The sequence below is a fragment of the Ruditapes philippinarum genome, unplaced genomic scaffold, assembly GCF_026571515.1.
Source record: "Ruditapes philippinarum isolate M1 unplaced genomic scaffold, ASM2657151v2 ctg3158_1_1_1_1, whole genome shotgun sequence".
In the NCBI taxonomy this organism is placed as follows: domain Eukaryota; kingdom Metazoa; phylum Mollusca; class Bivalvia; order Venerida; family Veneridae; genus Ruditapes; species Ruditapes philippinarum.
The window spans coordinates 48,264-65,232 of NW_026856357.1; the positions used below are offsets into that span (position 1 = coordinate 48,264).

Genomic DNA, 16,969 nt, shown 5'->3' on the forward strand with positions numbered 1-16,969 from the left:
TTGCAGACTCTGTTTTATTGAATCAGTTAATCAGGGCTAATTATGAAAGTAAGACATAACTAACGCCCCCCTATCACCGGCTCGGAGCTGTATTCAATCTTCAACACCTAATGCGCTGAAATCAGTGATCCCGATGAACCAGAAATATATACCAACAATGCCGTGAAGTACGGGGCAACTTTTTACAGCTGCAAAACGGCACGACTTCTTCTGCAGTACAGTATTGAAAACTAAAGAAGGAATGATGTCTCCGAAGCAATGACAACAACAAAATTACATGAAAATTGCAGACTCGGTTTTAATGTCTTACTTAACAGACTGTTTTTAAATTTGTAATGGGACACAGTTCTCTCATTAATTCGTAATAAATAGCTTATCAATATCAAATATCTTTTACACACACACACACACGCACACAACACCTACTTAATTATCTTTTTGCGAAATTCAGCCGTCCAATTTTTTAACCTTATCGACCAAAGAAAATCAGTATGTACTGGATTTACAGAAATGTTATTGTTGAAACTACGACTGATGAAAAAATGGGATTGTGTACATGTTTTTTAAAATTTTACATGCGATTACAGTTGATTTATATATTATGGAAAGTTGTATTTACGGGCAGGCAGTGAATCAGACTGCCGAGTGAATGCTCCGTTGCCTCAGCACTGGTATTGTTAAGCTATTTACGCTTCTTTAAACTTGTTTACATAACCTGAACATATGAAATGAAATATTTGAGAAACAAAAGATTAATAGACCATCTGCCAACATTTGTTATTTTATGAACATTAAACCAAAATATTTAATGGCCAAATTAAATAAGGCAAAATAATGTCAATAACTTTTTTATTATTGATTATGTTTAAATATCACAACGGAAATAATGGGGATCGATTTAGTTAACATAAAACACAAATCTACAACTTAAAAGTATTAGTTTATTGATATGATTATATGTCCACTCAGTTTTTTTTTTTTAATTAGAAAAGATATATAAAAACAACAATAATAATCAGGTAATTTACCTATAATCATGCGAATTACTGAATTACTTCTCGATACAACAGTACTATACAGAATTCAAAAGATTAAAAAAAAACATCTGATGAAGAAAAAATGTCTTATCTTAAAATATTTGTTTTCTGAATATCTTAAATTACATCTACATCTAACTGCATCTCTTAACAAAAATATTTGAGATTTTATACTTCTTTTGCTTTTACAATATGAATGCGATAGCTGCAAATCAACTCAACTCAACAACAAAAACGTTTTTCCATATAGAATTATGATAAATAAATTGGACATTTATCTGATTTGTTTAGAAGAAGCTAATTATAGGGCAAAAGGACAATTTCCTGCCATTGCCTTGTTTTGTGAATATTCATCGACTGATAACTTAAGCAGCCAAAAGGTCTTACGTTTAATGAAATCTATCTTGCAATATGCTGAATATAACATAATACGTAACTTGGGAATAAACGAATGGGCTTGTATTTTAAGTATTCATATTTATATGCTTTCAGATATCCTGTAAGTTTGTACGAATATATACACGCTGTATATTCTATACAATTGTTTTTTTTAATTTACTGTAACTTGTGTTTTAAAATGTTTTATGTTTTGCAGCTAACTTGTTTTGTCCTTAATTATGGCTTTTTAACACATAAAAAATCTTAAATTTTAAAGAGAAAAAATACATATGCTTGTGTCGAGTTAAATTGCAAGCAAACATGAACGACGATTGACAAAATATTTTTAATTTTTACAAAACTGTTTTCAAACCGCAAAACCACCCTGGATGAACAAGTTTTGTCACGTGACCACAAATGCAAACGCCGGACCCAATTTCAGGTAATTATTTGCAGATATCTTTTTTTCCACTGCGAGCACAAAAATAAGACATAGACCGTAGGACCCGGCGTAAATTAAGCTTTTATTTTATGTGAGTAGTCATTACTAGACTTTAGTAGTTTTTTTAGAACACTTCGACACAAATGTTCTTTTCGCAAAGCAAACGCCGATAGGTTTTACTTTTTCCAATCAATTTTTTCACTGGAAATACATGTTGAGGTAAGATAATAGAGGATATGTCTTTTAAAATGCCATTCCCGTCCCTAACTCATTTATAATTCCATTTGCAAAGTTATATTTGACATAATCCCATGTTATTCTCCGTATTGTCTAATTTGCAAACGTCGTTTGAACATGTCAAAAATGTGCAAACGCCGGTTGAACATATTAAGGACGTTTTCGGGAGTTTTCATATGGACATATAGGCAAAACTAAAACTGTTCAATAGGATTTCTTTAAACTTGGCATGTTGTTAGAAAATGATAACAGAAACATTTTAAGCGAAAAGAAAATTGGGGTCACCGTTTTCGTTGTTGAGTTATCTGCCCCTGAATCAGACTTTTCTACTTATTTGAGGTCATTTCAAGGGCAGATAACTTATACATACTTAAATGAATTCTTGTTTTTACTTCTGGATTATGTTTTTCTTTTTATTGTTGAGTACAATACATAATAACATGCAATTCCTTACATCGTTTCTGTTAATTATTTTCAATGAAAATAAAGGTACTTTAAATTCTTAAAAAATAGTCCATTTTTTTAGAAAAAATGCACAGGTTAAAAGAAGAAGTTGATATAAAAACTACCCACTCTAAGTTTGTTCTTGAAATTTTGCATATCAACTAAAACGAAGATAAGCTTCATGAAAATAGGAAAATAATTATCTGCCCTTGAATTTAACAAAAAAGTCCATTTCAAGAGCAGATATCTCAAAAATGAGAACGGTGACCCAAATTTTTTTTCGCTTAAAATGTTTCTGTTCAACAAGCCAAGTTTAAAAAATTATATTGAACAGTTTTAATTTTGCCTGTATGTCTATATGAAAACTCCCGAAAACGTCTTCAAATATATATATTTCTTGCATCTCAGACAGGATTATCTACTGTTTACACCGGTGCTGGAAAACTCTGTCTTACACCCCCATGTAAGACAAGTCGCGTGCTTTAAATGACGTCATTGACGCGCGCCTTTTATGAATGAATCGCGTTCTTAGGATGACGTCATTTTCCTTTATGAATCATACGCTACTATAAGAAAGAAGTGCGTAATATATATATATCAGTTTTCATAATTTCTGTTCCGAAAATATTTGACATGTAATAGCAAGAAAAAGAATCAAACACCGGCTGTTGGTACAGACGGGAATATCCAGCTCTCGGGTAACTGTTTAGCGGAAACTCGACAGATAGTCTGTACCGACAGCCGGTGTAAGATTCTTATAAACCGGTGGTTATTTTAAGTCAAGTTGCAAATATTACAGTTCTCTGAACAAAAGACTTCTCTCTTTTCTCTTTCTTTTTTATTTTAAAACATTCTTCTTCTTAAATAACAAACTTTTATAAAACTTCTGTATATCCCATATATACATGTTTACATAAAACCGTATAATCTTCTCAAAAAATCAATTCCAAACAAAATCCGTCGGGAATAAACTTTGATTTAAAAATTTAGAAATAAAAGTCAATCTTCTTAGTTTGCACTATACAGCGACGTTGAACTACAAAGTGAGATCACTTGGAGTTACATATTTGTTTCAAATAAAATTTAACGAAGGTGTTTTCTTTTGACCAATCTGCAGCGTTGAGAATTGGGACCTAAAGCTCTTGTAGAATGTGCTGTTTCACTTTTATGTTTATCTGCATAAGCCTCTTGAATAGTTTTAAGAATATATGAAGCCAAAGTTTGTGAAGAAGCTTTAGAATGAGGTACATTTATTGTCAGAAATAAACTTGTTTCATCTTTACGTCTGAAGGATTTAGTTCTTTTAAGATAGATAGCAAGTGCTCTTCTTGGATGGTCTTAAAAGCTGGTACACACATTTTTGCTGATGAATGACCAGGTCTATCCTGTTTAGCCAAACCTTGTCTGATAAAAGTTTCCCCATCTGTCTTCACAGAAATAGCTCCTCCTAATGTTAACGCTTGAAGGTAGCTGGCTCTCCTGAATGCCGTGATAGCTGTAAGAAAAACAACTTTATATGTTAAAAATTAAATTGATGTTTTTCTCAAAGGTTCAAAATGAAATGTTTGTAGCGCACTAAGAACTTTAGGCAAATCCCATTCAGGCAACAACTTTGTTACAGGAGTTCTTAAATTGAATACTCCTTTTAATAATCTGATATAATACAGCTGTTGACCAATAGGAGTGTTATCTACTGGAGGTAAAACTGCAGATAAAATAGGGCGGTAACCTACTGTAAACCTTTTTTGTACAAATCTGATAAAAACTCAGCACAAGTATTTAAGGATGCTGTGAAGGAATCAATATTCTTTTGACGACACCATATCATAAATTGTCTTAATTTACTGGATTAAGCTTTCTAAGTACCAGTTCTCCAGCTGGCTGTAAGAAGTTTTGAAAAAAAGCCTTTTTCTCTAAACTGTCTGTCGATAGCACCATGCAGTCAGTTTCAGAACACCTGGATTTGGATGACATATCTGAGATTTGGTTGTTGTAACATATTTGTAACCAATAGAAGACTTAACGGTTGAGCTACCGATAGATTCAATAAATCTGGAAACCATGGGCGTCGTGGCCAGAATGGAGTTATTAGAATCAGTTTGCAATGAAATTGTTTCATATGATGAAGAACTCTGGAAATGAGATATATATAGTTCAGCGTTCAAAAAGACATCAACGGGCGCTTGCATATATTTCAAATGACCAACCGACGTTTGCACATTTTACGTGATCAAACGACGTTTGCAAAATCGACAATAAGTGGAAAACATGGATTTATATCGAATATAACATTGCCAATGAAATTATAAATTAGTTAGGTACGTAAAAATTACTTGTAAAAAGACATATCTCTTCTATTATTTTCCTTCTACATGGGTTTCCAGTGAACAAAAAAGATAAGAAAAGGTAAAACCTACCGGCGTTTGCTTTGCAAAAAGAAAATTTGTGTCGAAGTGTTCTAAAAGAACACCTAATTCTCACAACTACTACATACATAAAATGAAAGTTCAATTAACGCCGGGTCCTACGGTCTAGGTCTTAATTTTGTGGATGCAGTAGAAAAAAAGATATCTTCAAATAATTACCTGAAATCGGGTCCGTAATTGCTGAAATGTTAAATCGGCGTTTGCATTTGTGGTCACGTGACAAAACTTGTTCATCCAGGGTGAAACCGCTTTTGCCAGAATTTGAACAATATCAATTTTTATTTGTTTGGGTCGTCAGACCAAACAAATAATGGTAGCGAAGTTTCAGAGCCTATTGCTGTTAATTGCAAATGCCTAAAGTATTCCACTTTTTTGAAGCGGTTACTTCCCTTTATATGTACACTAACGCCGAAAAATTCAGGGGAAATCAATGCGTAAAGATTGTCATTTGACAGGCGCATTAATTTTCAAGCAAAGTAATTCCCGAATGGTCGAAGATATCTAATATTGTTTCATTCTTTATAGATATACATGCTTACAGTAAGCTCCATGATTATTTACATCTGTGTTTAACAACAGGTTAAGCTTCGAAATAAGGGTTACAAACCCTAATTTAGAATCATATGGTTTTCTTCAGGCCGTTATCATATAACTTCACCGTGGCCGATGGGTTTGCACGCTCGCGTATGAATCGAGAAGTCTGGAGTTCAAATCCCATATGAGGCAACTAATTTTTTTTTTTAAGTCAAATAAACATTGAATTGACTATCAGTGTTGCAATTAGTCTTATAGCCAAATAACTACAGTTAAAACACTGGAAAGCATTGGTGGCACTATACAAAATCAAATTGGTTTATAATCTCACAACCTTCACCTTTCTGACATTCTGAGACCCAAACAAATTCAGCGCCTTCTGTGCTTTGATTATTTTATTATTCCATCATGTTGGTAGTATCATGTTGTAAGGAAATATATACCTCGATACTACTTTTGTTGTATACTGATTATTCGGGATAGAACAAAATTTATATAATCTTATAAATAAATATATGTTTGTATATATGTATACGGTAAAAGAAAATTGACGAACTAATTAAAAATAAGTAATTTAAATCAATACAAATTGTGAGAGTTTTGGAACTTGGCGATACTTTTCATAGGAGTAATATTGTTGGTCACTTCTTTTCGTTTTAGTAAAAAGTAATATAGCTTTTTTTATAACATGTAATTTTACGCTTATAGTCAACAAAATGACTCCTAAAGTTAATAATAACAAGAAAAGCATTGATGCAAAGCATCAAAGGGCGTCCAAGCAAGAAATGCAGCAGGTGCAGATGAACTAGTAGATATATGATGATAAACTGTTCAATGGTTCATTGGTTTTTACCAGAATTGTATATCACTTATAAATGAACGAACGAAAGACATTGTTCATTATTTATAAATTTGATTGGCATGCTAGAAATTAGAATATTACTTGTTATTTCTTTATGATCGTGATTATTAATAGCAACGGATATACATGTATACAATCATTTATAATCCATATGAGTAACGCATGATCAACACCACACTTGTGTAATTGTCCCTTATTATCTTATCGCTATTAGCGAAGACCCCCTCTTAAGGTATCTGTTCACACTTAGTAACAATATGACACTTGTTATATTACCATGTTGATCATGTTGAGCATAAATGTTTATTACACACTAATTGTAATATCTTTTTTAATAAAAAAAATACAGATTTTATGAATATTGTTTTCTTTTCTTTTTTGTGTTTTATGCACTATTTTAAGTCTTAGTTTTTACGTTTACTACTATTTTAAGAATTCAATTGTCATAATGACCGACGATTATAAGTCAAAACTTAACTGGAAAAAGTCAGTAAATTATGGTTAATCTTTCAATATATAATATTGTTTATTCTTAAACCATATACATGTACACTTGTATTTTTCTTTATGATTTCTTAAATTATCAATCAATTGAGTAATTCATAAAATCTGATTTGTAACTTTGAACAATTCCTCGGCATCTTTACTAAACACGAATAACAAATTAAATAAAATGTTTCAAAGTTGATAGTGTCGTATTAATGCCATAAAAATGTACATTTTTTCTCAATAATTGTACATATTTATTGTTTTTATCTCATATAGATAAAATAAAACATGCGATTAGTGTTTTTTTTTTTCGAATTGTATGTTTATGTATAATAATAAGCAATAATTTTGGGAGTTGATCTGTGTTTATTAATTATTGTAACCAAACTAAGTGACAAACATTCATTTTGAAAAATGTAAAATATTTGTTCTGTTCTGTAACGATATCAAACATCTACTCCAAAACCGGGATAGACCGGACAATAAACGTGTGGTACTATTCGCCGGTCGTCAAAATAGACCAGGAGAGACCGGGAATTACCGACAGGAGTACATCCCTCTATAAATAGATTTTCGGAATATTTAGGTCATCAACTCATCATTCTATTTACAGCTTTCGGAATAACATACCATAATAATCCACTGTGTACTACAAAATGATAAATAAAGATACCTTGAAGAGCGCGATTTATTGACGGAAAAGGTTATTTAATTTGAAAATGTTTGCATTGCGAAATCTCCAGTTCGCTATTCATTGTACATATCGCGACTAATTAATAATCAAGCACCCTCATACCGATCGGAATGATCGGCTTTTATTATGAACAACTATAAAAGGCTCGAGAAGTTGCTGTCGCCCTTTTACAAAATCTGATTTTATTCCATAAAAGGCGCCGCGCTTCGGCACGGACGCCAATAATAGTTTAAGTATGTGACAGTTTATTTATTTTGTTCATGTATTGAATCGACATATCTTTTGCAAAGAAAATATTTTGATTTATTTTTTAATATTGTGTTGTTTTTTTCAGAACATGAGTCGCAACTTCAAATATAATACCATTAAATATTCTGTTCAATTTAAGAAATCGGAAATAAGAAAATAGAGTATTGACTCAATTGTATCAAAGTTTGGGAAATGAATGTCAAAACTAAAGTGGATTTTGTCATTATTCATGAATTATATTCATATTTCATAATTACAAGACAGATTTGAATAAAGCCAGACTTTGATTTTCCTGTTGTTTCAATATTGTAAACGTGATAACTCTTGATTAATGTGTGCAATTTCCTTCAAACAAATTCCCCTAAAAATAAGGGTGACCCGATTTATTCTTCCACTGAAATGATAAGAAGTGGTTTTGGGACAATCTCACACTGAACTTGCAAAACCACTTTGCATATTACTTAAAAGGATGTATAAATTAAAATTATATAATGACTATTAATTTTACAAAAATTGGTGGTGCCCATTTTATTGGAAAAAAGTTGACAAATGAGATAGTTGCAATACACATGTACATCACAAATTTATAAATTATCGGAATAGTTATATTTGAATGATTATTTAGTCAAGCAAAGAAACACCTACCTATCAGAAATAATTAATGTACAATATTAGTTATTAGAGAAATCTTTTATGAGACCGAGTATTTTGCCGTTTTGAGCGTTCTTGAGGGATAACGTTCGTTTCTATATTGTTTTCCTGCTTAATCCTTTTCTTTGTATATATTTTTATATTTGTGTATTTATTGACTACGTTTATACGTATGTATAAATGCATATTTAAGAACTGATCCAAAACGTACTTCTAAACATGCTTTTGGGCAGCAATTTCTTTAAAGCTGTTTTTGTGTGAAAAAGTAAAAATTAAAGTATACATGAATAGATTCTTGTCTTAAAAATAAGTATGATAGAATAATAACTGCCTTTGATATGGAAGAATTTAGGGTAGTAAACACTCATTAACTTATAATCTAATCCCGTCTTCTTATCTAGAAATTTGCCTTAAAGTTGAAATAAATATCTTCTAAACTGAAGAAAAAATGAAAGCGCAAAATATATGTTATGCGTTTAGAAAATGTTCAGTTGTGAATTAAAACGTGACTTATGTTTGGAAAATATGCCATGTGTTGTCAGTATATTTCGGGAACACTAATTGCTTCTTTAAAATAATGATATGCGTCATGATTATTTTAAGTTTATTGATAGTGAACTGTTTGATCATAACCTCTTTCGTCACAACTGACATCAGATTGTAAAATCTTTTGTACATATATACAGAGTTCGTAAGTAGATTTCAAACTATGTTTATGGTATATCACAATTATGAGAAGTGATGTAAAAGGATACTTTGTTGGGTGAAATATTCTAAAAATTTAAAATTGCTATTACTTCAATCCAACATGCTGGACAAGAAGCGATTTTTTTAGATATATCGTTTAATTATCTATCCTTATAAAACGAGTAAAATATCAGTTGAACATTTAAAACATTATCCAGATTGTTATGCATAATGTGATAAAATATCTGATTTAATATCTATGTCTGTCAAAAGGAAGCAATGCATATGTCCAATTTTATTTTATAAAAGAGATATATGACATCGTCAATTGTAATTCAATAACAAATATATTTCCTGGAATTTTCTATTCCGCTGCATTTTATTAATACGCAACCCATATTCTACTGAACAGAAATTCTAATTTGAAATACAAGTGCAAAATAAAGACTTGTGTTGATCCTTTACTCAAAACTCAAAACAGTTTCTATGTTTGCTGTGTTGATTTTTGGTTTCTTCTTCTTTTATGATACATTGCCAAATGCTGTACAAAAATCTAAACACGCATTTTTAACATTTCATTCTGTATTCATGTATGCATTCTATTTAACTTTATGTTAGACACTATTAACGTTATTCAGCTTAACAGTATGGTTTTATGGTTCTCATGGCAATTAACGATGAAAACTGTAAAACAAACGAAGGAAACATAAAAAGTCATTAACCTCTTACAGTGCCAATTATCTTTATATCACGTTTTAAATCTCATATCAAAGTAAAAGTATGCCTATGACAGTTGGAAACTTTTAATCACTTAAACTTAGAATTACAGTCAGGTGAACCAGAAAGATCCAGAAAGCATTTCCAATCAATTATTAAGCGATATTCTCCTGGCGTGTGCTGTTCGGTTTATAGAAACTGTTTGTTCAATTGTTTTATTGTCAAATAAAATGAATAACCTTTATTATATTAATTTTAATGGAAATTAATGGTTTTAGTAACCTTCATAACCTAGGTAACTCAAAGGAATATCATAATAGTGCCTATTAGAATATTAACTGTGGTATTACAACACATTCTTTTCTAATTGGAAATGATAACAACAAAGGTCGCTTAATGTTTATTTATATGTAAACAAATTAACTAAATGAAAAAAGAAGAAAAACACACAATTGATTTCGTTTTAATGCTTTTGTTTGGCAATATTCACCTGACCCAAATTGAAATTTGAATGACATTTTGTCGGTAATTATTGGAGTTTTGAAGTAAATCATACAGGAATAACGGTATACATGGTTTATGTATAACTTGAAGTTACTGGCAATTGTCTAACTAGCCTCGGTGATAAGGAGTTGAGACTTAGTAAATCGTAATAAATTACGGAAACTAACGAAAAGGCTTCCGACAATTAATGAGTATCAAGTCAATATGGCCAAACAATGCATAGATCCCTGACCTGTCCAATTCTTATTAGATAAAATACGAATTATAATATAACATATTTGTAAAAAAAGATCACATGTCAATGTTTGTGGTTAAATTTATTGTTATTCAAACAAAATGTCAGAGTAGGGATCTGTCAGTACTAGGTCAATTATAAAAAGAGCAGTTTTTTTCTTCTATTGTTAAACAAGTAGACCATTTAAGAATTTTTGAGCTGTAAATAGTGTTTAGATACCGCATGAATCGTCAAGTGGAGACCGTTCTAAACATTAACCGTTTTGTTATTAGGTTAATTCAATCTTTTATCACTTGCCCTGAGCAAATCGTTTATTCGGGCTTTTGTTATTAATTTGGCATATTGAATTAATAGAACCACTTAAGACATTCTTTTGTATTCGCAAGGCGAATCTAGGACCGGAATTTTTCGAGTTTGTTTTGTATTTGTAATTGGCATGTTAATCAATCATATAAAAAACGGTTTGTACCTAAATTTCAGTGACATGAAATGTCCAATCTGACTAAAGTTCAGATCTACTTATTTCTTTTATGTAGATCTGATGACGACCGTATATGTTTCGCCTTTCTTTATAATGAGGAGCTATTTTAGATATTTAATCAAACCATTTTTTTACAGATAGGCATTAGAAGAAGTATCAAAATATTGTAATCCGTGGAAGTTAAACACATTTTTGATTTTTGTTAGAACACAAAATGTTTGAAGAAATCTTTAATAAATAAACTTGAAATGGTAGAGTTAAGTTTTAATGGGCAAGATTGTTTGGCCAGTTTACCTGTCGGCTTTGTGGACAACAACGCTATGTTTGTTCTCGAAATCGTGAAAATTACCTACTCAGTATTGGTTTTCACAGGGTTAAAATTAGAAACCGCATCGCTTTCAAATTTATGTAAGCTCGCCGATGATTTGCTGTGTGAAAGGTCACCAGCATTGACTTTCGTATATGGTCAGAAGCAAATAGTTATATATTGTTATTTAAGACATATTTACTCTCATACTGCAATGCTTACCTCTTCAATTTTACTGGAGACGTCTTCAGTCCTTTCCACAGTGTTGAGCATGATTGCTGGCGAGATCCAACACTTTTGTGAAATTTGAAACTAGTCCTTTACAAGGAGTTTTGTTTTGAGGATGGTGTATCTGGCCAACATTTGTAATCTGGTTATCTTTTACTTTGTATTACAAAATAATTGGACATTAACAGTGTATGTCATTTGCACAGCTCAGTTATTTTTTAGATATGATCATTCCTTAATCCAAATTAGTAAAGGTCGCGCAGAATCAGCTTTTCCATGCATGATTGTTTTAAATATGGCAAAAAACAAGAATAAAGATCAACAAGGCAAAAGCAACGTTCACAGGATGCAGCCCCCTTACACACCCAAGCAGGGCACCCACAAGGCACCAAATCAAAACCGAGAGTGGGCACAACCAGTCGCGCAACAAGACGTCGCGCAAACAAAATACATATTTCAGTCCTTCAGCAACACCAATGTTGTTGACTTAATATTAGATTTTATGAATGATATTGCGTACAGCTTTATCTATACACAGATTACTTGGTTCAAATGTTGAGCTATATTTTATACAGCTAGAAAAGGGATGTTCTCATTTTTTTTCTGCTGTTTATATTTTTAAAAAATTGTCAATCAATTAAGTAAATCAATATTGTATACCATAAATAGTACAAATATATTTACATTTTGCAAGTGTTGCACTAAGTTGCATGGTTGAACAAATAATTATGCTATTGAGTAATGATGTATACCTTTACCACTTGTGTGCCAATTTGAACATTATTAGGGCATGTCAGCGCACGACATCCACTCAGGTCGCGCAAGTAGTCGCGCTACTTGGTCGCGCGCCATTCTACTTTTGCACACCACGCTAGCTACATGCGCAAACAAAAGGGTATATAATCTCCAAATTTTCTAATTGTTTGGGTTCTCTGAGTTAATTGAAGTTGAAGAGATGTTGTTGTTGCGTTAAACTTTTAATTTGCTTTCTTTAAGGCTGTTGACTGAATATAATTATGATGCATAAGTTTATTTCAATTGATCAATCAGAAGTTCTTTACTCCCTGTCATTTGAACAATTAAACAAATCTTCAACAGCTGCAGACCTCTCGCATGCTTCTTTTTAAAGAAGCAAACTTGTCATCTATTAAGGCAACTTTGACATGTTTCATCAAATGAAATCATCAGATAACAGAAATCCACCGTAATTCATTACTTTATGCAACAGAGATTTATTTGATTATATGTCATTAGATTTAGACGCAACGTATGTCACTTCAAATCAAGTTGGTTTAAATTAATAGATTTTATCCAACTCCTTTGAGTGATGTTGTGATTCTGCTGCAGTTTGTGTGTGTTCATGAAAATTAAACTGCCTCAAAACAAAATTAAATCACTCAGTGGAACTCTTTATCTAATAAGAAAATCTTTCATAGATGTGTAACCTTGTGGTATACGACATCTATTCAGCATTGTTTATTTAAATTGTATTAACGGCAAGCGAATTATAACATACCATGGTAGAATTAATTTAAAAGTACAACTACAGACCTGCATATTTAACAGGGTTATGATGTATAGCATCACTTATTTAACTCAATTTCTCAATCTAATTGATACTTGTTGTTAATGATATTCTTATTTACATCGCATCTGTACATTTGCCAAATTTTACTCATATTATGGATACTCAAAAGCATCTTTCATGAAAATATTGATACTATATCCTAACCCCGCTTCTACTGATTTCCATTAAAACAAACCAAGAATGGCGTAACAAAACGTAGAAACCAGTGTGGAATTCAGGACACAAAACATAGAAAACAAATATAAAAGGAATCCCTGAAGAGTATCCATGAAGGAAGTCTTTTTCGCTTAAATGATATTCGTATCATTTATACAATTTCATGATATTATGGATACTTTAACGACTATGATGATACAATATAATCCAATCAATTAAAATTATCATAATATTTTCATGAATATATTGTAAACAAAGAAAGGGCTCTTTATATGTTTTGTCTTTTCTTAATACAAATGTAAGATCCAGTCGTGATTCAAAAGGATTTGTCTCGAATCACTAAGCGTCAGATGGTCATTATGCTTGATTGGGCATTCTTTTGATAAAACTCAACTAGGAAAGTGTCCCGGATAATGTCCCATTGTCGAAATAATAAGATAAGTCTATAGAAATCAAATAGATACTCCCTCCGTTTCCGTATAATTTACAAGAAGATAAATAGACGAATTGATGGCATTCTAGGAAAAATTGAATGATTTCTTCAAATGCTATACACGCGGCATTATGTACCTGATTAAAATTCTTCCCTGAATCGTTTGACATACCGGTTGTTTTATATATTTTCGTAATATGATATCCATATGCAAATCTTGAAAAATAACATATAACATTGTGTTAATAAATGAAGCTAAAAATACATTTAGTCATTATTATTCCACACGGGTATTACATTATTTTAAAAGCCATAACTTACAAAAATCATATAGTCCATTTAGTACCTCATATACATCACTCAACATTGTGTATCAACTCGTTTTTAAAATGTACAACATGCCGTTACAGCCTGTAAACATGGTGGTCATGTCAACTATCAAACAAATCCAAGTAATAATTACCAAATATGTAAGTAAGACATGTAACCTTTAACTATGAAAATACACGACGTCACAGTATATCACTGAAGTATATCACTGAACATTATTGATCACATATATGTTGTAATACAAACAGAAAAGCTAATAATCTGATTACTGATAAGGAAATATATTTGTCTAACTTTGGAAATGCAATGTTTTAGAAGTATTCCATTTTTCAGATATCAATTTATACTTTGAAGTATTTTATCGTACATTCAGAATAATTTTTTTAAGAAGGAAAATGAAGAAAAACATCTTTTAAAACTTAGCTTTGTAATATCTTAAAAATGTATAATGTATTATATCGAACTACTATTTTGTCTGCCTTTATACTTCTATAACATGGACTGCAATTAATTGAAGTTAAAAGATATAAAAGTGTAAGAAGACAATATCGTATTGACATTCAATCATCTTGTCGGTCATTAATTGGAATACATCTTAAGACGTCCTTCAACCTGATTATAATGCGGCTTTCTTGATAAGATACGAATATAACAGCTAACAAGACGGGGAAGTAGCTATCATATGACATTGTATACATATACATGTATTTTATATACTGGTATTTTTGAGAACATTACTTGCAACAGGTACTGCTTTATCGCTATATTTATTTAATATGCTACATTATATCCTAATAGGCTTATCATTGATCTATGTTTTTAACAATTTATAAAAGAAACTGAATACTTATTAAAGATATTCAATTACTGATCGCATGCATTTGTTTTGTTATTATAAGACTGTTTTTCTTTAAGTTTACAGCTAAAATTGATTTAGAGGTTGTCGTTTACCACTCTGCTATATATGAATGTTAAATTTGAGAATAAGAAAAAGGGAACACAAAAGACGTCCACGCTAATTGTAGAAATGAGAAGCAACAACACAGTCAATAATTAAAAAAGCATTTTTTCTAAAAAGTAAGTATACTATACATACATAACACTACATAAGGAAAATGAATTAATTCTGGGATGATAAATAACAGTTGTTTTTTTCTTCTTCATTTCAGATGCGGTTTCACCATATAACAGCTATATCTGTATAATTTTCTCTATATCTATGATTTAGCGTTAACTTTAATTGCAAACATTTTAATGTGTATTACAAACCATTTTGTAGCTTATTTTTGTTTAACATGTAAGAATATAATTCAATAAGGAAATTCTATCTAGCTCATCAAACACTGAGAACGCAGAAAAACTTATAATTTATAACAATTATACAGATATATGCAGTTAAAACTTCTGAAACAAGACTCGATCTTAGAATACTAGAACTAAGAAGTGGAAATCTGTTTATTAATCAGGCCAAACTTGGAGTTGTATTTAATCATCTTTTTACTATGTTTTCAATAGAAATAAGTGTACATTGTATTACGATATTGAACGCGGGTACATTCAGTCACGCATTATTAATACTCTTTTATACCTTTTAACAAACACAATAGTCTGTTATTAAGTTGATGTCAATGCTATTACTATTTTTACGTAATTTTAACAGACGCATTGTAAATTATTTTGTCAGTGAACTTAAAACATTATATACCTGTGTGAAATAGACTTATATATCATAAGACAACAGATGCCTGTAGTAGTTTTAACCATTTCCATATTTCTATATTACCTTATGGAACAAAGAAAAATAAATTTATCTGATCTGTTTAGAAGATAATGGTAAGGACAAAAGAACAATTTCCGGTCAATGATTTGCTTCGTGAATATTAAGTGAATGCTTACTTAAGTAAAAGAAATCAATTGTTCATAGTTTCTGTCTTGTAACTTCAAGTGTATTGAATATACAATTCTTTTTAAACGTAGGAATAAAAAAAAACACCTTCACTTTCTTATCACCGTTTAAAGACATTTCATATAAAATGAGCTCAAAAGCGAGGCTCAAAAGCCTCAACACGTAAAACTTAAGCTTTTTACATAGATCAACTGCAACACATAAAACGAAATAATATGCAAAATATTACGTACATAAAAACAAACTGAAAATCAATTTTTTGTTTTTAGAAAATCATCAGCCCGTTTTGAGTTAAATGCATTTAAATGCTTTTCATTTTTGTCTCATTTTGTATGACTAAAATGATTAACCTGGTAAAATGAAGAGCGAATGATCTGAAACTTGACAAAAAGTTATTGGTTTAGACATACATTAAATGATTCATAAACGTCGAAAAAAAAACTTCGGCACCGGTTTGTGCTTAAACCTAAATGAAATTCCTTAAAGTTATATTCAATTGTGTATATGTATCCTTTTGACCTGCATATTTTTCCTATTGAACATAGAAATACCGAAAGTTTGTGTAAATATGAAATAAAATCTCTGTTGATATTCTGTATTTTAACATTTGACATCACCAATAAAATGTGACGCGCTGAAAATAAGATGGAAGCAAGTCGTGATGGATTACTTTATTTAACGAATATGTTTATCTTACAGAATTATAAGCATAATTAATATAGTTGAGCCTTCAGCCATTCTCAAAAAGTCCACATCATTACTTCAACGTCTTTTTGATATTTCTAAAAAATAACAATCAGTTATGAATATTACATTCCACCAGTTATAAACAGCTATCCTTATGTCCAGGAACACTTCTTGATTTATTCTTCGTTATAAATTTATTTGGCCGAAGTCCAAAATAAATGCCATAAGAGCAGCGTCTTTTAATGCATTCAACTTTTATAAAATTAG

The 16,969-nt window shown here is 30.9% G+C and overlaps 1 protein-coding gene across 1 annotated transcript; it reads right to left on the reverse strand.

The window, feature by feature from the left end:
* Positions 1 to 3,610: 3,610 nt before the first annotated feature.
* Positions 3,611 to 15,879, reverse strand: LOC132746276 (uncharacterized). The gene is made up of 3 exons (XM_060735381.1): positions 15,815 to 15,879; positions 5,124 to 5,212; positions 3,611 to 4,033 (listed from the first exon to the last, which is right to left on the reverse strand). The coding sequence occupies exons 1-3, from the start codon at positions 15,877 to 15,879 to the stop codon at positions 3,795 to 3,797; spliced, it is 393 nt and encodes a 130-aa protein (XP_060591364.1). The 3' UTR covers positions 3,611 to 3,794.
* Positions 15,880 to 16,969: the final 1,090 nt, after the last annotated feature.

Excerpts from the sequence above, each read along its gene's own strand:
- LOC132746276 (XM_060735381.1), bottom strand. The coding sequence starts at position 15,879 with ATGGAAATGGTTAAAACTACTACAGGCATCTGTTGTCTTATGATATAT. Across the intron at positions 5,213-15,814 it reads TATAAGTCTATTTCACACAG|CGGTTTCACCCTGGATGAAC; the intron begins GTATATAATGTT and ends TTCTGGCAAAAG. Across the intron at positions 4,034-5,123 it reads AATTACGGACCCGATTTCAG|CTATCACGGCATTCAGGAGA; the intron begins GTAATTATTTGA and ends TTTTTCTTACAG.